This window comes from Nuphar pumila, chromosome 2 (assembly GCF_984573655.1).
Source record: "Nuphar pumila chromosome 2, dmNupPumi1.hap1.1, whole genome shotgun sequence".
Classification (NCBI taxonomy): Eukaryota; Viridiplantae; Streptophyta; class Magnoliopsida; order Nymphaeales; family Nymphaeaceae; genus Nuphar; species Nuphar pumila.
In genome coordinates, this window is record NC_143250.1 from 67,422,506 (window position 1) to 67,445,458 (window position 22,953).

The 22,953-nt window shown below is 36.4% G+C and overlaps 1 protein-coding gene across 3 annotated transcripts in view; it reads left to right on the forward strand.

Annotated features, from left to right (window-relative positions):
* LOC149845658 (FKBP12-interacting protein of 37 kDa-like) overlaps nt 1-22,278 on the forward strand; it is a 32,573-nt gene extending 10,295 nt beyond the window's left edge. Inside the window, exons 10-14 of one of the 3 annotated variants that reach the window (XM_089995896.1) lie at nt 2,142-2,195; nt 2,589-2,750; nt 5,255-5,335; nt 19,436-19,491; nt 21,681-22,278. In XM_089995896.1, coding sequence (XP_089852022.1) covers nt 2,142-2,195; nt 2,589-2,750; nt 5,255-5,335; nt 19,436-19,491; nt 21,681-21,684 — 357 coding nt within the window. In that variant the 3' untranslated portion in view covers nt 21,685-22,278. The remainder of the gene's footprint in view (nt 1-2,141; nt 2,196-2,588; nt 2,751-5,254; nt 5,336-19,435; nt 19,492-21,680) is intronic. The other 2 variants (XM_089995895.1, XM_089995897.1) reach the window with 2 other exon arrangements.
* Nucleotides 22,279-22,953: the final 675 nt, after the last annotated feature.

The following is a 22,953-nucleotide window of genomic DNA, read 5'->3' on the forward strand; positions in this document are numbered from 1 at the left end:
AATAGATGATTTTCCTTTTCTTACCAATTTCCTCAAACTCACGCACTCATTTGCTCTAATTTTATTATCATGTTTAGCATTTGAAGAAATTTTATATGCTTTCATTGTTTATTTTTTACCTTAATGAAAATTCTAGTATCAGTTAAATTCATCAGGAATAAACTTTTCTATTTTGTGTTATTTTTTCAAATACTCATATTTTCTATTTTAGAATTATGCAGACAGACATTGGAAGCAAGAGGTTTTAGGTTGAGTAAGAGTAAGACAAAATATATGGAATGTCGGTTTAGTAAGCAACGAAGTAGTGATGAGAGTGTAGTGAAGCTTGGTGAGCAAGAAATACCGGTGGATGACTGTTTCAAATATTTGGGATCTATCATTCAAAAGTACAGAGAAATTGATGGAGATGTAAATCATAGGATAAAGGTTGGGTGGATGAAATGAAAAAGTTCAACTGGAGTGTTGTGCGATCATAGAATGCCATTGCGGTTGAAGGAAAAGTTTTATAGGACGACAATTAGGCCCGCTTTACTATATGGTACGAAATGTTGGGCTGCCAAGAGACATCATATTCAAAAAATGAGTGTAGCTGAGATGCGTATGCTTATATGGATGTGTGGAAATACAATAAAAGATAAGATTCGAAACGAGAAGATACGTAAGAAGGTACGCGTTGCATCCATTGAAAATAAGATGAGAGAGAATCGTTTACGGTGGTTTGGACCAGAGTTACCGGAAGCGCATAAGTAAAGGGGGTCATCAGGTCGGGCTGGCCTGATCTTGCTGGCTAATCTGGTCGGCCAGATCTGAGTGATAGATCTGGTCGACCTGAACAGATATTAGAAATCAACCCCTTCCCTTTTTTTTATTTATTTTTTGTTTTTTATTTAAGCAAAAAACAACAACTAACCTATGCTGTGAAAATAAATTAAGCAAAAATCTGTACTACGCAGCAAACTAACATATAAAAAAAACTAATACATGCAGCAATGAATAACACTACCTATATGCAGCAATATGTAAAGAGAAGGGGGAGAAGAAGCGCACATGGGGTTCGCCTCCGATGGATTGGGGAGAACAGAGCGGCCTTCCTCCCGCTATCAACGTGTATCACCGCACCTCCTATCCAAGAAAAGAGACTCCAAACTGGCGAGGAAGAGGAATAGAAATGAAGAAAAAAGTGGTTAGGAGAAAGAAGAAAGAGAGGGGAGGGGGCCGATTGTGAGAGAGAGAGAGAGGGAGAGAGAGGGGCATGTTTTTCTATGAGGGAAAGACCCCCTCTCTCTCTAAATCATCATATTTATAAAGTTAATTAGGGTTAGGGGGTGTTTTCAGATTTTTTTCTAAAAGCGTCTTAATTTTCCAGAATTTTACAAAACTTCCTATTTTAAAAAGTAATTTCTAAAAACCTGTTAATGAAAATTGAAATTTTCTAAAAAGAACTCACGTGGGTCCAACTTGTTTATTTTTTTCTGTAATTGAGATCAAATGCTACCCTGCAGCACAATGCACAAATATCAGTTAAACATGGGTTTTTAATGCTAATTTTGCAGTATATCAAGCATACAAAATGTATAAAATTATTAATAAATTATGCATGATCAAAAACCTATAACATTTCAAAAATTTTCCTTGTGAAGTGACCAATTTTTTCTTTATGTTTGTGTACACTTGTCTGTCAAGCTTGTTATAGACTTTAGCCTTTCCCGGTGCCTTGATTATTAGATTGGCTATAAAACTAGTAGGATGCCATTGGATTTCCAGGCAATCTGATGACAAAATGGTGCTAGTCAAAAGGATTGGTTTTATTTGGTTGAACCAGATCTCAAAAGTCTTGGAGTTTGTGCCAACCCCACCAGTTTCCTGCATTCCGCGTGGAGACCGTTAGTGTATATAGGCTGCCATGGTATAGCCACAAATTCTTTTATTCATGTTTCATGTTTGTTTACTACAATAAGCTGGTTTATAGTTGGTTGTCTATGGTAATCATTCAAACTGAACAGGTGCAGGTTTTTATCCATTTGTCATAAGATTGCCGTATGTTACTGGAAACCTGATTTTCATGTGGATGTGTGGTGACAAGATATTGATACTGTAGTTAGCTTTGTGAGATAACATTGATGGTATCTTATGCACTGCAGGCTAGAAGGTTGCTGCTTGACCCTGCCATTCATGAGGAGTTCACACGTCTAAAGGTGCTTACTTGAATGTCATGAATATGATCTATATGTTATAATATTGGTTATACCTTATAGTCCATTATACATGGAAATTATTTTCAACTTTAAACTAGATGGTTTTGCCTGCTTATTTTAATTTCAGTTCTCAAATAAAAATTTGTCTTGTATGCTATTTCTCCCTTCCATGACACAGTTTTTGCAGGAACGAGAGTAGGGTAGACTCAATTTCTTGTTGTTATGGTTGTTTCTGGATATGTCCCTCCTGCGTGCTTATTATTTTTCCAATGATACTTATGAAAGCACAGAAGATTATCAAGTTAGTTATTCATTGAGGCTATTGTGATAAAAAGCTGACGATCTTTTCTTCTTGGGGTTTTCACTTTCCATACGTGCTTTTAACAATGGAAGACTTTGGTTGAAGAGAAAGAGAAGAAAGTAAAAGAGTTGAAGGACAATGTTGCTGCAGTGAATTTTACCCCTCAAAGCAAGATGGGGAAGATGTTAGTGGCCAAATGTAGGACATTGCAAGAGGAAAATGAAGAGATTGGAATGATGGCCTCAGAAGGAAAGGTACTTGGAATCCTTATTGCTATTTGTTCGATATATATTAGCAGATCAGTAATATTCCTATTTATCCATGTGTTTTCAATACTGGATCTTATTACTGGAAATAAACTATTATAAATTTGGTTTATGCTGATGCGTGTATGCATGCACAGAGTGGTGTGGTCATGGTGGGCAGGGATTATATGTAGAACTTAGAAATCATAATATTGCCTTGTTGCCATGTCTGCAAAGCTTTGAGCTGTTTTGTGCAGTAACAAGGGAAAGGAGATTCTGGAGAAAAAAAGGTCACACTTTCCCACTGGCATCAAATTTGTGTTTGGACTAGTTTCTAACATAATAGGTCAGCTAAGCATTTTCCATATTAAAAAAATAAGAAAACAAATTTACATTTATATTTGTATTGTGTGTGTGTGTGTGTGGAGTTAAATGATACCGTGCCATCTCTCTCATACTCACACTCTCACTCTCACAAACTTACAAATGTATGTATGCGTGTTCTTGTGTAGAGCAATGTTGTGAAAAGCGTTGAGGCATAGCGAGGCGTTCCACCAAAAATTGAGGCGAGGTGTAAGCCTCAAAATTTGTTTTTGAAAACTAAAAAAAACTATAAAAAATATCTAAAAATACAAATAAATAAAAAATGCTTTAGTGATGAAGCAACAACCTAAGAAATAGAAGATCTCAAATAAATACTAAAAAATATGAGATTAACATGTAAAAGTAATTGAGAAACTGATTATATAACTGAAAAACTGATTATATAATTGAGAAACTAATTATATAACTTAGAAACAAATTATATAGCTGTGCAAAAAACTACACAGCATAACAGGATTAAAAAAACTGATTAAAAAAAACTATAAAAAAGTAACTAAGAAACTGATTATATAACTGAGAAACTAATTATATAATTGAGAAACTAATTATATAACTTAGAAAAAAATTATATAGCTTTGAAAAAAACTACATAGCATAACAGGATTAACAACAAAATATAATGTCCTAACATATATGTATATCTGTTTTCCACACAAATACACACAGATTTATATGATTAATTAAATATATAACATATATAATTGAGAAACTGATTATATAGATTTTTTTTCTTAGAAACTGATTATATAATTGAAAAATTCTTCTTCTTCTTCTTCTTCATGCCTTAGGCTGGTGCCTTGAGGCGAAGAGGGCCTCACCTGAAGGCGAGGTGCACGTTTTGCGCCTCAAGGCGTGCTTTTAACAACACTGGTGTGGAGTTAAATGTGTGTGTGTGTGGAGTTAAATGACACCGTATCATCTCTCTCACACTCACTCGCTCGCACAAACTTACATATGTATGGGTGTTCTTGTGTGTGTGTGTCCTAATCTAACTTATATTTTTGCGGCATGGGAGCTTTCTAAAAACCTTGTGGATCTGAAAAACTATGGCCACATCAGTATGCCGTGATCCTGAACTCATTGAAGACTTCTGCTTGCCTATTTGGTCTGGTCAACCCCTCCATTCTCCCGCCAGACTAACTGCGGCCAAGAAAGAAATCTGTCTAACTAAATTTCAATTCTGTACAATACACTTTCTGGGGAGGTGCCACATGTTACCTGGTTCAAATGCTTTCCAAACTTTGCAGTTTTGCAGCAGTAAATATGGGTTGTGTTTGAGTAAAAATTCTCATTATTGGCTTGCGACTTAGTTGATCTACAAATCCAAAGTTTTTCAGAATATTGTTTCTTTTTTTTATGAGGGCAATGTGGTAGTTGCCTGATTCACATTCTGTCATATCCAAGCGCTTCCTGCTGGTAAAGTGCTTTATTATGATGAACTAGTATTTTTATTGATTTAATTGTACTGTCAGATTAATTGACACAGACTCTATATTTTTCTTGATATTCTGTCATCTAGATGGTGAAATACAAAAAGCTTCTTAGATAGGTGGGAAGCACGCTTCCTACAAACTTGCTTCGGAAGCGCAATATTCCTTGCTTATGAAACTTGACAGGAATCTCGATTCTCTCATGCTTCTAATCTTCTTACATTTTTTATTCATGCTTCCTACATGCTTCCTTTATGTTCTTTCATGTTTTCTATGTGCTTCCTCATGCTTTATACTCACTTCCCATGTGCTTGATCTAAATTGGTGTACATTTTTAAGATTTGACAAAAAAATTAATGTTTATACTTTATACAAAAAGATCATGAAATTTAAGAATAATCATTTTATTTTAGTTTTTATTCACTTCCCATTTGATTCCCAATTTGCTTCCCATTTGATTCTCATATTACTTTCTTTTTTATTCCCTTTCTCTTTCAAATTGATTTTTTGCTTCTCGCTTCCTATAATTTTTAAAATGCTTTGCTCATCGCTTCTTCTGCTTTTCTTATCATTTCCCATTTTTGCTTGTTGGGCAACCTCGGTTTGACATGCTTTTGATGTTTATATTCAAATGCCATGTTTTTGTTTAATGATGGTAGTATTTTCTGCACTCTAACCCTATTCTTCTCTTTAATCTAGATACATGAGTTGGCTATGAAACTAGCTCTACAGAAGTCTCAGAATGCAGAACTAACGCAGCAGTTCCAAGGTTACTATCATGTAATGCAGGATTTCTGTTTTGTGGTATTCTTGAAGCCTTTTAATGCATATGTTCTTGCTTCTAAGTAGGTACATATTACCTCTAGATAGTCAATTGCTTTGCAAGAAGTTGGCATCTCTATGTCGTGTGGGGGTTGTATTGGGGGCAGGGGTGGGCAAAAAGCTTGACCTCATTTAAGATTTTGGGCTTGGCTTCCGTTCCTTCATTTAATAATTGAAGCAGGCTCCTTTAATTAAATAAGCCGGGCTTCACCCTGAGCTTAAGCTTCTTAAGATCTTTGATAAACTTGTTTGAGAGCAATGCGGCACTTTAAAAAAACCTTGGGTGTGGGGGTGCTGGAGGGTATATATATAATTATATATAATTGTTAACAGTTAACAATAACACTAATGAAATAAAAACAACTATCATATCATCAATTCATCATACATGCAATAAATCAAATTAACAATCTACCAGTGTTATTAAAAACACGCCTCAAGGCGCAAAAAGCGCTCATCGCCTCAAGGCGAGGGCCTTTGTGCCTTGAGGCGCTGGTATAAAGCGTAAAAGCCTCGAGGCGTACGCCTCACACGCCTTGAGGTGTACGCCTCGGGGCGAAATGCGCCTCAATGTGAGGCATATGCGCCTCTTTTTGTTGGTCAAATGGGGGTCAAAGCCCCCATTTGACCAAAAGTTAGATGTTATTAAATCAGGGCCCGACCCTAATTAGGGTCGGGGCCCCTAATTTCTCATTTTGTCTCGCAGTCTCTCTCTCGTCTCTTGCAGTTTCTCTCTCGTCTCTCGCTCATCTCTCTCTCGCATGCAGTCCCTCACTCGTCTCTCGTAGTCCCTCACTCGCCTCTCACTCATCTCTCTCTCACGGTCCCTCACTCGTCTCTCACTCGTCTCCCACTTCTCGTCTCGGTGTCTCCCCTCTCTTCGTCTCGTCTGTCAACCTAACCTGAGCTTGGGTTTCAGAAGAAGAAGAGAGGTACATGTTTTATATATTTGTATATATTTTTCTTTTCTGTTATTTTTTTGTGAGAAATTTCAGTCTGCAGTTTGGTTGAGTTCTAATCTCCTTTAGCGTTAAAATTTGGGTGCCCTGTTAGTACCTGTAGCAACAACATCAACAATTATGCCATGTTCTCTTTAGATACATAAAACAATTGTAAAATGGATAATCAACAAATGACAAAGTTCAAAACATCCATTGACAATGAAAGAAAGATTACCTACAACTTGTACAAGCCTGTTATTTTTTTGTGAGAAATTTCAGTCTGCAGTTCGGTTGAGTTCTAATCTCCTTTAGCGTTAAAATTTGGGTGCCCTGTTAGTACCTGTAGCAACAACATCAACAATTATGCCATGTTCTCTTTAGATACATAAAACAATTGTAAAATGGATAATCAACAAATGACAAAGTTCAAAACATCCATTGACAATGAAAGAAAGATTACCTACAACTTGTACAAGCCTGTAGATGTCTTGCTTATTACCCGAACCAAAAATCCTGATTCTCACAAATGAACCAACAATTTTGTCCTGGAATTTCTCCAGATCATCTAGCAAATCCTCCACCAAGTTCCGTCTCAAGTAAATTAAGTTTATGTTGTGCACATTCACTGCTGCATAATTACTTAGATTAGCCTGTGGTATACTCTCCTCGGTCTTTTTCTTAGTTCTACGTTTCTTATCTGACCCTGTCTTAGCCATTGCACTTCCCTCAATCTCCACTTGTGCAGTCTCATCATCTTCATTTCTTCCTTGGATTTCATTCACTGGCACTTGAGAAGAGGTCTCCTTTATAAGAATGTGAGACTCGATAAGTTTTAACATTTCAAAATGCCCAACACGAGCCTTCCCAAAAAGATTTTGGAGCCTTGCATCACAAATTATCTGGCACTTTTTTTAATACCACGACAATATTTTCTTTCAAGATAACCTTAGTGGCAGAAGTAGTATGATGTTTTCTTTTTATGGTTTCAACAACTCGAGCACTTTTTTCCCAGAAGGTGAATTCAGTAGCATTAGTAATAAAGTTGGTGGGTCGAAGCACCCTATTAGCAATCTTTAATTTTGCATTCACTGCTCACATATTACAGGATTTCAAGTTCACTTGAAACAGAGTTATTCAAGACAAAAAAAGTTGTATACTCTTTAATATTTCCTGTACTCATAAGCATGACGCTGAGATAACTTTTTTGTTCATTTAAAAGTTTAAGCACCATGCTCTTTGAATTGTTTGGCAAGTACAATATCGAGATTGTATAAATCTTGTATGGCTTGGAAAATTTTATTAGTTTTGTAGTAGAGATTAGAAGGAGAAAAGAAGTTGTATACTCTTCGTTCCCAAGTTATATATGTTAAATCTTATTGAATATGAATATGAATATGAATTCATTGGATTATATGTTAATTTCATATTTTTTCAGTATTTATTTGAGATTTTTTATTTCTTGTTGGTTGTTGCTTCATCAATAAAGCATTTTTTATTTATTTAGAATTTTAGATATTTTTTATAGTTTAAAAAAAAAAAATTGAGGCTTACACTTTATGCCTTGAGGCTTACGCCTCGCCTCAAATTTTGGTGGAGCGCCTCGCTACGCCTCAACGCTTTTCACAACACTACAATCTTCAATTGCTATTCTTCATCAATAAAAACTAACACCACAATTAAACCTAAATATATTATGACTACGCTAAGTGAATTAAGAAAACAACAAATAATTAAACAAGTAAAACATAAAAGAAGTAAATTATACTAATAAAAGAAACAAACAATGCATAATTATATACCAAAAGTATATCCTATACAATGTATATGACGATGAGGTAATGATTCTAATAATTTTTTGTTTCATCATAAAAAGGAAGAGTAAACTCAGATAAGTCCATATTTATAATGTTCAAATCATGCTCCCCTTCTAAGTCACACTACTCTGGGTTTACATTCCAAAATTTGGATGATCCTTGTCTGCATTACAATTAAAATTTAAAAATGTTAAATATTTCATATTTAAACGAAGAAACTACGAAATAGTCAAATAACTAAGAGAGCAATTAGTACCTGTATTCTTCATTTGTTCATGAAAGTAATGAAATATGAGAATAAACAAAGGCTAAATCCTCTGCACGCTTGCTGGTGAGTTTGTTTCTCTTTATGTTGTGGATTTAAGCATATATGCTCCAATTTCTTTCGCAATAAGATAAACTAGCAGGCTGAGATAACAATTTCAATGCAAGACGTTGGAGAAGAGGTGTTTCTGATATATATGTTGACCACCATGTGATAGGATCTATATCCTCCTCCTCTCTCGATATTAATGCCTGTCCATATAACCTCAAAGAGGAAAAATTTTCAAACTCTTGTGTGACTTGCTTTATAATATGCGATTCTCGATAAAGTCTTGCCATACACATATTTCTATGCCTTGATAGCTCTGGGTCTAAATTTGAAGGGACACGAGCAACACTACCTTCCTGCCACTTCTTTGCATAATATTTGAGTTTGAGAGAATCTGCCATACAATGCAAAAGAGTGTTGCTCTTATGCCATCTTCTAACTAAAATTGAATTTATATGATTAAAAAATTCTGAATCATCAAGACTTTTTCTATCATGTTGAAAACTGTAACTTGAATTTTTCAGTCATATTATCTCACATTTTGTAAACTTTGTGAAACATGAGCTCATCCTTATCAACTTCTCTCAGCATTTTTTAAATAGGTTACGTAAACTCAAGTACACGACTCTATCTTAAAACTCATCATCAATAATGAATTTCTTAATTTCTTGAGCCTTGGCAACATCATCAGCACGATAAAATGTCCAATTATCATCCGTCACCATGTTAACCAAAGTATTATTGACTTCCTTAATTCTTTTCACTATCACAATGATAGTCACAATACGTGTTTTAGCAACCTTCAACAATTTCGGAACATAATGCCTATTAAATATGATATTAACATGATGGTGGTTGACAACAAAATTTCTAATGTTTTTGACATTTTTTCTAATTTCTCAATCCATGAACATAGAGCATATGTTGGTGTTTTTTTTCTTCTTTTGGGTTGCAGATGTATAACTGTTTAGTTATACACTGCCGGTCTCAAGTCCGGATAAAGGAGGAGGGTTGCGGTAGGCCTGTGACAGCCAGCATAAAAACATAGTCATACCCTATGAATATGAACCAATATGAGAATTTCGTTGGGGCGTTCCCTACTGAGCGACGCGCTGTACTCTGTAGGCCCGGAGGCAGTGATAAATGGGCAAGGGTTGCTAGGTCGTCGCCCATAAGCGACGCGTCACACCGGCGCCTGGGTGAGGTGTCAAATAGGCAAATGTTCCCTCATTTTGTTGGATGAGTGGGGGTAAAGAAGTTAGTCCAAGACCATAAAATTAGGTTAGCCACTTGGAACATAGGGTCTTTAACTGGTAAGTTGGTAGAGTTAGTAGATGTTATGTGTAGGAGAAAGATTGATATTTTATGTCTACAAGAGACCAAATGGGTAGGATGAGAAAGCAAATAGGCAAAGGTTCCCTCACTTTGTTGGATGGGTGGGGGTAAAGAAGTTAGTCCAAGACAATAAAATTAGGTTAGCCACTTGGAACATAGGGTCTTTAACTGGTAAGTTGGTAGAGTTAGTAGATGTTATGTGTAGGAGAAAGATTGATATTTTATGTCTACAAGAGACCAAATGGGTAGGTGAGAAAGCAAAAGTGATAGAACCTTGGGGATATAAGATTTGGTATACATGAATAAATAGGAATAGGAATAAGAATAGGAATGGAGTAGGGATTGTTATGAGTCGTGAGTTTATAGATAATGTAGTTGAGGTCCGTAGCAAGGGTGATAGGATTTTACTTATTAAATTAGTATTAGGTACGGGTATTATTAATATTATTAGTGTTTATGCACCTCAAGTAGGTTTAGATGATTCCATTAAGCGTCAATTTTGGGAAGATTTAGATGGAGTAGTACAAGGGATATCTTATGGAGAAAGGTTTTTTGTCGGCGATGACCTTAATGGGCATGTAGGCATTAGTAGGGATGAATTTGAGAGTATCCATGGAGGCTATAGTATAGGAGAAAGGATTTTAGATTTTGGTTTGTCCTATGATATGATCTTAGTAAACATTTGGTTTAGGAAGAGGGAGTCTCACCTAGTAACATTTAAAAGTGGGGTTAATACGAGTCAGATAGATTTTTTCCTACTTAGAAAGAGAGATAGGGGTTGTTGCATCGATTGTAAGGTTATACCGGGAGAAAGTGTAGCTACACAACATGGAGTCTTAATTTTAGATCTTAGAATTAGACAATGCCGCAAAAGGGATAGACATAGGATAGATCATAGAATTAAGTGGTGGGCACTGAAAGGAGCTAAACAAGAAATGTTTGTAGAGCAGGTAGTTAAGGAAGCTGATTGGTGTCTCGAGGATGATTCAGAATCAATATGGAATAAGATAGCGGGTGGCATGAGAAAGGTGGCTAAGGAGGTATTGGGTGAGTCTAAAGGCAGTGCACCGCTAGGTAAGGATACATCGTGGTGGAACGAGGATGTCAAATTAGCTATTAAGGTTAAAAGAGAGTGTTATAGAAATCTAAGTAAGAGTTGTGATAATGAGAATTTGGAGAAGTATATGATAACAAAGAAGGAAGCTAAAAAAGTAGTTCGGAACGCGAGGGATAAGGTATATAAGGAGGTTTATGACAAGTTAGATGCCAAAGAGGTCGAGAAGGATATTTATAGGCTTGCAAAGATGAGAGATAGGAAATCGAGAGATCTGGGTATGGTTAGATGTATTAAAGATGAAACACAAAGGGTTTTAGTCAAAGATGAGGAGAATAAGGAGAGATGAAAATATTATTTTGATAAGCTATTTAATGAAAGTCATGCTCAAGATCTTGGAGACTTCTCTATTCTTTTTCATGAGATGAATCGTGACTTCATGCGCAAGATTCAAAAGAAAGAAATTGCAGAGGCTTTGAAGAAAATGAAATCAAGAAGGGCAGTTGGCCCAGATGATATACCTATCGAGGCTTGGAAATGCTTGGGAGAGAAAGGTTTAGCATGGTTGACAAATATTTTTAACAAGATTTGGCGGACAAATAAGATGCCTAATGAGTGGAGGAAGAGTACTTTGGTGCCTCTATATAAGAATAAAGGTGATATATAAGATTGCACAAACTATCGTGGTATAAAACTCATGAGTCATACTATGAAACTTTTAGAGAGGGTGGTTGGGTTTAGGTTGAGGAAGGTTGTCATGATATCAGAGAATCAATTTGGTTTTATGCCTGGAAGATCAACTATGGAAGCTATACATCTTCTTAGACAACCTATTGAGAGAAATAGAGAGAGGAACAAAGATTTGCATATGGTTTTTATTGATTTGGAGAAGGCATACAATAGAGTACCTAGGGACGTTCTCTGGTGGACAATGCTGAAGAAAGGTGTTTCTCTCAAGTACATTAGTATAATTAAATATATGTATGAAAGGGTAGTAATGAATGTCCGCACTTGTGGAGTGGTGACAACCAATTTTCCTATAACGGTTGTGTTACATCAAGGATCTGCTTTAAGCCCTTTCCTATTTGCTATAGTGATGGATGAGCTTATGAGATCAATTCAAGAAAATGTGCCGTGGTGTATGTTGTTTGCTGATGATATTGTTTTGATTGATGAGTCTAGGCAAGAGGTTTACAGAATACATGGAATGTCGGTTTAGTAAGCAACAAAGTAGTGATGGGAGTGTAGTGAAGCTTGGTGAGCAAGAAATATTGGTGGATGATTGTTTCAAATATTTGGGATCTATCATTCAAAAGTATGGAGAAATTGATGGAGATGTAAATCATAGGATAAAGGTTGGGTAGATGAAATGGAAAAGTGCAACTGGAGTGTTGTGCGATCGTAGAATGCCATTGCGGTTGAAGGAAAAGTTTTATAGGACGACTATTAGGCTCGCTTTACTATATGGTACGGAATGTTGGGCTGCCAAGAGACATCATATTCAAAAAATGAGTGTAGCTGAGATGCGTATGTTGAGATGGATGTGTGGAAATACAATAAAAGATAAGATTCAGAACGAGGATATACGTAAGAAGGTAGGCATTGCACCCATTATAAATAAGATGAGAGAGAATCGTTTACGGTGGTTTGGACATATTCGACGAAGGCCTAATGATGCTCCAGTTAGAAGGATGGAGAAATGAGAAAATATATTAGTTAAAAGAGGTCAGGGTAGGCCTAAGAAGACATGAATGAAGGTGATAGGAAAGGATATGAATGCTTTGAACCTCACCGAGGGCATGACATTGGATAGAAATGATTGGAGGAGAAGGATTCATGGGGAATACCCAGAACAATTTTCTTTTTTGGTTCATATTGCCGACCCCAATTGTTTTGGGATGAAGGCGTAGTTGTTGTTGTGGGTTGCAGATGCTCTTGAAGGTTAGATTTAAGCTGTGTGCTATATAGGGAGTTAAAAAAATGTGAGGATACTCACCCTCCAAACTCAATGCTGCACTTTTATAAATTGGAGCGTTGTCTGTGATGATTTGCACTACTTTCTGATCACCCACTTATTTTATTACTTCTATAAACAACTCCTTCAAATACTCAATATTCTTATATTGCTCAGGTGTATAAACCACTTTCAAGAATATTGGGCTACTAAGCGAGGAAACAATGAAATTAATCAGTAGACGCCTTTGAATATCTGTCCACCATTAGAAACAATGAAAGCTTCATTTTGTTCTCATATAAAATTCTTAATCTTTAACAATCTCTCAACATTTGCCCAGTTTTATGCAAAAAATTATCGTTCGTAGTTTTTCTGAGCTTGGAGGTATATAACCACTCAAGTTATAATTTGCCAGTGAAGGAATTAAATCATTTCAATAAGGATTTCTAGTTGCATTAAATGGAAGTGAACTATTATAAAAATACCTTTTTATTTTTCTATCCATCTCCTCCCTTTCATATTTATTGAATGATGCTTGTATCGTTCCTCTTCCTCTACGTCTTAGATTCATTTTTTTTGAGCATCTTTTTGGTGGCTTAAAAATGGTATATTGATTGCACAATAATCTCTCATTGTCTTCTTCTTCTTATATTCATCTTGTATTTTTTTTTGTATTGTCTCCGCATTGCTTTATCAACTCTTTTGCATCCTTAAATGCCATGTCCTGATATCTTCAACAAATGAGCCTTAACTCTTGCTAATACCCAACATAATTTCTCTCATAATGCTTGCATAGAAATCTTTTATTTCCATCACCTCCAATTTTTTCAAGCTTATCCACATGTGCCCACAGTGGGCTCTCATCACATGATGCAACCAACGGACGATAATCAACACTATCAGTACCACTACCAACAAAACTTACATGTGGGGAGGATGATGACACAATTCTTTTCTTTTGTTTGCAAGTCTTTTCCTTTTATCCGTTATTTTCATCTTTAAAACAATGAAAAATTATTAAAATATCTGCAGAACTAAATAAAATAAAATTCATGCATAAGCAGTGCGTTCGATAGAGTCAAACCTGTAATGAAATGGTGGTCTTCAACAAATGCACGAATAACTCACAAACAAGTGTCTATTGGAGACACTACAAGCATGACCCTTGAAAGGGTATAAAAGGAACAACACTTGAAAAATAAATAATACTTTATTCATGAACAAAATGCTTAAGAAGCATAGTAATTTACATTGAAGGGGTTCACCCCTATATATACAAAAAAGTGGAAGAGAGAGGAGAGCTCATTTTGAGCTCTCCAAAAGAGACGTTAGACTGCAACAACATTTATTATAGCTGTTGGACTACAGTCCAACAACTATTTGCACAGTCAAGTTCCAACAGGAACTTGACTGGATCAAATATCTAGTTTCTATTGAACTAGATGCTAAAAAAGAAAATCGAAACACCTGTAGCCTTTTTGATTATCAGCATATCCTAAAAAGGCACATGGGATTGCACAAGGAGAGAGTTTGTCATTTTTGTTGGTGAAAACAAACCATTTGCATCCAAAGACTCTTAATCTAGAATAATCTGGAGTTAATTTAACAAGCTTTTCTATTGGAGTTGTATTATTTAATGAGGAAGATGGCATCCTATTAATGAGGTAGGTGACAGTTAGAACCGCTTCGGCCCAAAAACTTTTTGGAACTTGATTTGCAGTTAGCAATGTCCTAGTAGTTTCTATAATGTGCCGATGTTTGCGTTCGGCTAGGCCATTCTGCTGTGGAGTGTGTGGACATGATCTTTGATGTGTAATACCATGTAAATTGAGATAGTCTTTGAATTCGTTGGACATAAACTCTCCCCCTGAATCAGTGCGAAACACGGAAATATCATTTTGAAACTTATTTTTAATCATTTTATGAAATATTTGGAAGTTAGCAAAGACATCAGATTTATGTTTAAGAAAATAAATCCAAGCATGTCTAGAAAAGTCATCAACAAAAATGACATAATATGTATAACCCACCTTTGAAAATAACTGGTGCGGGGCCTCAAACATCCGAATGTATTAACTCAAGTGGTCATGAGGAAACAAAAGTTCTACTAAGAAATGGTAACCTTTTCATTTTGCCAAGAATGCAGTCTTTACAATTTTTTTTTTCAGAATTACAAAATTTTTCCAAACTTGGAAAATATTGAATTTTAGACATATGAGGATGGCCAAGTCTTTTGTGCCATAAATCCAATTCTAATTTCTGAATATTATAACAAAATGCATTCTTGGGTAATTCCAAAAAGTTCATGTAATAGAGTCCTCCTTCTCTATGACCTTCCCCAATCAGCTTCCCTGACTGGCGATCCTGTACCCAACAAGCATGAGAAGAGAAGGAGATATTACATCCATAATCAGATATTTGCGAGACAGATAAGAGATTCAAATTAAGTTTAGGGATATATATAATTTCTGGGATAAATTTTTTTTTGGATTTTTGAAGATTTTCAAAACATCATATTCCTTTTACTTCAAGAGATGTGCCATCGGCTGTAAAAACCTTTGACACACTTGAGTTATTTTTAAGACATTCGGATAGACTATTAACATTTGGGGTCATGTGAAAAGAAGCACGAGAATCTAAAAACCAAAGAAAGTTACCTGGACCGGAGAAAGATGCAACTGCCGCTCCAGTTGAGGCTTCGGTTGAGGAGGATACCTCTTTGAGAAGAGGTTGAAGGATATCCATCAGTTGAGCCATAGACACAGGTGCATCTTGATCTTTTGACTCGGATTCAACAGATGCAACTCTTTTTTCTTCTCTTCTTTTTAACTTTGGACATTGAGGCCTATAGTGCTTCGGTTCATGACAATGATGACAAATAACTTTTCTTTTATCAAAGTCGCCGTTTTGCCTTTCAAAATGAGGCGGCTTGTAAGTACGAGTATGATTCCCCGGTCTAGATACAGCTAAAACTGAGTCATCATCAACTTTTAGAGTATTTTTTCTAAGTCTATTTTCTTCCATAGTGAGCTCTTCTATAGTGTCAACAATAGAAGGAATTTTTCCACGATGTAATAGGGCCGATTTGGTGGATTCAAACTCCGGCCTTAGACCATTCACAAATTGATAGAAATGTTCCATATCGAGTTGCTTTTGGCGAAGCTCGATATCTTCGACACAATGCCATTTGGGCTCAAGAAGAGTCAACTCTTTCCAAAGTTCGGACAACTCATTATAATATTCTCGAATAGTTTTATCTTTTTGAGTCATTGTTCGAACTTTGTCTTGTAAATTGCATGCATGTGCAATATCTTTAAGGGAATACATGTTTTTGAGGTATTCCCAAGCCTTATCGGCATGCTCAAACTTAGCTAGACTAGAGCATTTTTTAATGTCTATGCTATTGATGAGCCATGACATAATTTTTGCATGTCTATGCTAACGCCTTACTCTTCTCTTCTTCCGTTAGAGGAACCTCTTTATCACCCTCTTTCTTGGTAAGAGATAGTTTAAGTTCCAAATCGGAACCATCCACTATACCCCATAAACCTTTTCCCCAAATGTGGTGCTTTATAATCGAAACCCACATTACATAGTTAGTATCATTTAGCTTCATAGGAATGATGGTGATCTTATCATTGTCATCCATCTTTTACAAGGGTAAGAGAGGAATAAATAGGAGGAGAGAGAGAGAGAAAAATAAAAAGAAAAGAAAAAGAGTAGACAAGGGAATAAGAGAGGATACAAAACCAAAATTTTTTGTAGCACAAGTTCGCCTTTCTTCAAACAAATCTTCTTGAGCCAAGAACAAGGTGATGAAACACTTTTTGTAAATGTGGCACGGAAATCGAGGCGGAAGCACTTCAAGATCTAAGGATTTCGTAGCTCTGATACCATGTAATGAAATAGTGGTCTTCAACAAATGCACGAATAACTCACAAACAAGTGTCTATTGGAGACACTATAAGCATGACCCTTGAAAGGGTATAAAAGGAAGAACACTTGAAAAATAAATAATACTTTATTCATGAACAAAATGCTTAAAAAACATAGTAATTACATTGAAGGGGTTCACCCCTATATATACAAAAAAGTGGAAGAGAGAGGAGAGCTTCCAACGTCTCTTATTATAGCTGTTGGACTACAGTCCAACAACATTTATTATAGCTGTTGGACTACAGTCCAACAGCTATTTGCACAGTCAAGTTCCAACAGGAACTTGACTGGATCAAATATCTAGTTTTTATTGAACTAGATGCTAAAAAAGAAAATAAAGAAAAATAAAAAAAAATAATAAAAGAAAATATAATAATATTAAATAATATATATATATATATATATATATATATATATATATATATATATATATATATATTACAGTTTACATTTTAACAAAACCCAGAAGTTCAGCTTCGCCGAAGCCATCCCTTGGTTTGGCTCTACTGAACCCAGCCCTGTTGAACCTTGAACCTAGGGGTTCAGCTCAACAGAGCCCAACCCAGGGGTTCAGCTCTGTCGAACCCAACACTTCTAGGTTTGGCTCTGCTCAAACCCAGCAGGCCTGGATTCGGTAGAGGCGAACCCTTGGGTTCAACATTACTAAACCCAGTAGGGCTGGGTTCGGTAGAGGCGAATCCTTGGGTTCAACATTACTAAACCCAGTAGGGCTGGGTTCGACAGCCCAGGGTTGGGAGCCAAACCCAACCCAGAAGGGCTGTGTTCGACAGCCCAGGGCTGGAAGCTGAACCCAACGCAGAAGTGCTGGGTTTGACATAACCGAACCCAACCAAGGGATGGGAGCCAAACCTAGCCTAGCGGAGCTGTCGAACCCAGCCCCGAAAGCCTAGGGATGAGAGCCGAACCTAGACAAGAAGAAGGAGAGAGAGAGAGAGAGAGAGAGAGAGAGAGAGAGAGAGAGAGAGAGAGAGAGAGAGAGAGAGACCCTACAGTCGGAGGAGGAGGAGAGGAGGGCTTGGGGAAGGCCGTCGTCGGAGAGGAGGGATAGGGGAGTTCCGCTGTGGAAGAGGAGCAGGAGAGGAGAAGGGGGAGGGAGTTTGCCCTAATCTCTCATCCAGCCCCCTTTCGTAGTTTTTTTGGGTCCAAAATGGACTCGGTCAAAGTTGTCTGAGTTCATTTTGGACAGTTATGACCCTGGGTGCGGTTGACCGCACCCACGGTCATTTTGACTGCACCGGGTGCTGCACTCGAATCACATCGTGTCGCGTCGACGTGGGTGCAGCACCCTGTTGGGCGAATCTCTGTGAGATAGTCTAGTAGATGTTAGTCATTTGTGGCAATAGTGGTGCAATGGTAATGTTGTTCTCCCTCAAGTTAAGAGATAATGGGTTCAAATCCTGCTTCTCACCTTTTTTATAAAGTAAAAATGAAGGTTTTCTATTAAGTGGTTTGACTCGAGCTTGGGCTAACTGAACTCAAGCTTGGTGAACTTGAGCTCGAGCATGGCGTGTGTTACGGAGCTGATATTCAGGCTTGGCTGGTGGCACCTGCAGCCTAACTGAGGGTATCGTTTCAATGTACAAGATTAGCAGGTGTGTCTGTTTAGACCAAGTTGCTTTGATTGCCTGCCATTGTTATTCTGAAGGCTACGAAGAGGAGTTTGGCCAGTAGTCAGTCATTGATACTGGTCATCCTGGGATACTGTATCAACATCTGTTTGTGTCCCATGAATATATTCTATTGGTTAACATGCTTTCGGTTTTAAACTTCAGAATTTTTGCAAATCTTATTGAAAATTACCATAGAATCATGATCTTTTATTATGTTGTGTTTTTGCCTTTTCTTTTTCAATTTCCTTTATTTTGTCTTTATTATTTAATTTATTTTTTAATAATTCTGTGAGATTCCTGTAAAAAATGAAAAGGTTTTAAGTCTTCCAGGATATTCTCTTGCCAAAAATATTCCGAGAATGATATTTGTAACATTGGATTAAAGTGATGCTGTTGTGGCATAACTTTATGCAGAAGTGACAAAGATTCATGGGCCAATTGTTATTTGCTTGGTATAGGTGATATGAAATAATGAAGGTTTCCTGCAGATCACATCAACCTGCCATACTTGTTTTCCAGCAAAAGTTTTGATGGTTATTGCTGGTTGATTGCATATGCATGAATTTATTCATCATCTGGGTTGTGTTTATGGAGCCTTGGTGGTACTGAGCAAATGCAGGAGCATTTTTGGTGTCCTGAGAGGTTTATGCAGCATGTGTAGGATTTCAGACAGGATTCAATATCTGGTCAATATCCATCCAACTACGAGGGTCAAGAATTGTATACAAATAGGGATGCACAAGGATAATGAGGTTCTGTTGCTTTGCCATATAATCTTCTGCCTCCAAAAGCTAAAATTTTTAAATCCTTTGAACACTCCATTTCTTGATTTATCTGTTTTCTTTTCTAGAATATGGCTGTAAAAGAATTTCAGAAAATGCTCTGTTGGATTTTTTTGAAGTTTATGTGGCTTATCTTCCTCTGTAAACAGAAATTAGAGTTCTTATTAGGTATCATGCTTTAGCTAGACTATATAGTTGTCTAATTTGATGGTTCTAGTTATTCAGTTGTTATAATTACATTACTATTTTTGTTATTCACCCCTAAGGAAATTATTTTTGTTTGATCTCTGCTTTATAGGACTTTATGACTATACGGATGAACTCAATGAAAGTGTCGAAAAATCAAATGAAATGGTAAATTCTTATATCCATGTGTACTTGTTCTTAATTTGTCGTTTTGGAGATTAGTGATTAATATTGGCAATTTTTGAATTTATTTTGATAATTTTAGTAAACATGAAATTCCTGATAAAATTGTGATGAATTCAAGTGATTGCCTGTTCTTGGTGTAATGATCGTATCATGATTTTATTGCAAAGCTTATGGCTTCTATTTTTATTTATTTATTTTTACAGTTTTTGCTTATGTTTTAATTCACTGAGATTTCCAAATATTTTCCCCACAAAGCAAAATTTGGAAATCATTGTGTGTTTCCCGTGTAAATCCTGAGAATGATTTTTTTTGTCACTGATTTGGAGCATGCTGTTTTGATGGTTTTGTAGAGTTGTTTTTACTTTTTTATCTTCTAACAAGAACTACAATGTCCTCAATCCAAACTCAAAAAGATTGAGGCTTCAATACCTTGTGGGAGTTAGCACCAATTTTGTTGCTGCATGGTTCCTTCATGTGCTACGTACCTGCATTTTAGGACTTAACACAATTTGTAGCTGTTTTTTTACTATGGCTTTAACAAAGCGGGAACTGACTCCATTTTACTAGTGGAGTAGATGTATCCTTTGATTCACAAAGGAATAATTCAAATGCTTACAGTGAGTTGTTTTTACTTTTTTATCTTCCAACAAGAACTACAATGTCCTCAATCCAAACTCAAAAAGATGGAGGCTTCAATACCTTGTGGGAGTTGGTATCAAGTTTGTTACTGCATGATTCCTTCATGTGCTACGTATCTGCATTTTAGGACTTAACACAACTTGCCGCTGTGTTTTTTTTTGACTATGGCTTTAAGAAAGTGGGAACTGACTCCATTTTACTAGTGGACTAGATGTATCCTTTGATTCACAAAGGAATAATTCAAATGCTTACAGTTAGTTCCTAAGGTTGTCAGGAAGGGAAATGGAAACAGGGAAAGTTTTGGGAAGCAGAAAGGGAAAACATTAGGCTCGTGAAATAGAAAATGTGTGTGAAGTCTAAATATGGTGATATATATGAAGAATATTATAAATCTACACAAACTTGTTTACCAACATTATGGTAAGTGGTAACCAATAAGAATTAATAAATTAATTTACAAGTATGTGAATACCTAGATTAGAACGATAGAACAATTACACAAGTTGATTATACTTCATGTAAATGAGTGTACAGTTGGGTTACTTTTAATCAAATATTAAATATCTTCATAAAATATTTAAGGCTGTAGATTTGGATAGAATAGAATCAAAAGAGAAATAATAGTGTGCTTACATTAAATTATGAGATTCTCTTTTTATCTGGCACGTTACATTTTTTTACATTAAAAGTATGTAAACAAATATATTTCTTGAAAACAATTAACTAGAAAACTTAACACGTCTCAACTTTTTTGTAGAAAAAAGATTTCTTATTCAAGTGAAATGCATAGGAAATGTGTTTCTCATATAAAGCAAATACGTTTTACATGTGATGAAAAACATGCTTCTCTTTCTATGAGGAACGTGTCTCACAAGTTTCAGAAACATTAAGTTTCATGTTTCTTATATCGTTTCTCAAGAAATGGGTTTTCCACATGCAAGTAGCAGTTCCAGTACCCTGGTTCTGGCACTGATGTACCTTTCTTTGCAAATAATGTCTTTCCTCTAGTGATGTTGAATAAATTAGTCTTTTCTTAATGATAGGCATCCTGAGGGATAACCCACTTCAGTTGGCATTTGGACCTTGTGACCCTTTGGTTATAATAGTGTGACCTAACTATCCAGCTTATATCATTCAATCCCAAATATGGTAGCTGGTTAAATTGCACTATCCGAAGGTCTATGTTTGAATCACGTCAACAACCAAAAATATAAAAAGGGCTTCGCCCTGGTTCTACTGCAAGTTCCCAATAAGGTCTTTCCTATTTTTTTGATGATTGTCTCTCTCTCTCTCTCTCTCTCTCTGTGGCAAGCTGGGTGATAACCCTCATGGGGCTTGAACAATTGCTGAACACTTCGATTTCTTAAGCCTTTTGTGAAGTGTTTTACAATAATAACCCTTTCTAACATTTCACGTAAAAATTCGATAGTATCCTCAATATGTTGTACATTTGCCAAAGATTCCAAGAGAATCAAATTCTTTCGTATTGATGTAAAGTGTGCACTTTGAAGTGAAAAATGTGGTATTCCCAGGTGAGAATTTTGCGGCAGAGACTGGAGAAGAAGGAATCCGAGCTGCAAAGGCTGAAGGAGGAGTTTTCTGGCAAACAAGCGAGCAAAGAAAACAGAGAACAAGGTGATGATCAGGAGGCTGCTCAAGAAATCGAGCTTGAAGACACGGGGAAAGATTTGATGGACCTAAAGCAGTCTGTCTAGTAATTTGAATGCATTGCTCCATCTCACAAGGAAAGTGATAGAATTTTATTAGCTTGTACCAAACTCACATAGCTTTTGATGAGAATCACTTTCTGAGCTGTGTGCTGAGAACCAGAACGCTTATCTGTTGTGGCTATGTCCGTGGCCTAGAGGTATTGTAAATTTCTGTTGCCCATCCTGTTGTAATTGGGCTATCAGTGGTTCAGTTGACCTTCACCTGGCTAACCACAGACTGTGCACAGGGGTGGGGGTATATTGCCCCTTGACATCATTAACCTAGCATGAGGAGAAATTGTAATATTTGACTTCTGCTCATTTTTGGAGCCAATGACATTTTGTGGGCGTTTGATTGCTTAGATTTCAAATTTGAATTGTGATCTGAGATTTTAGATATATACTTATCTTTTGGCCTGAAGCCACGTGTATCTTAACTAAAATGCGAATCTGGAACTATTAGGAATACCCAAATTCCAGAAAATTCTGTATCTTGGTGAAGTCGTGGACGCTGTTAAAGTCTAATGATAGCTCTTTGCCTTCGCGCCATTCCAACTGGGAGTGGAGACGCTTGGAAAAACAGGATTTTTGTTTTTTCATTGGCGCCCATGATTAAGATTTAGGAGATCTTTTGGAAGTCGCTGCCTCCCTCTTGGCCTTATCTATATGGCCGTATTAATTCAATCAGATTTGGCTTTTAATAGGCGTTCATTCAATTATTTACGTGGTGGTCCATAGGTGCTAGACTTAATGTCTGAACACCTTTTTTGCTCTTTATGAATGAAGCCAATGCTCATAGTACTAGTCAAACTTTCATTCCAAGTTTGTTCGACCCATGCATCTCATGAGTTGCAGTTTCTACAAGGATTAAAGGGTAACTGATATATAGGTGCCTAATGTATGTTGAATTTGTATTTAGTTGCCTCAGGTTTCAATAATTTAAAGAAAACGACTTACTGTTTTAGAAATTGCTGGGCTGGTTACTTGTGTTGCTTTTACTCTCTGGAGTTGCTTATTTTCTCTAAATTATAGCCACAAAAATGGGTAGATATAAAACTGATGCTTGGTAATTGAAAGAAAAAAGGTTAAAACTCAT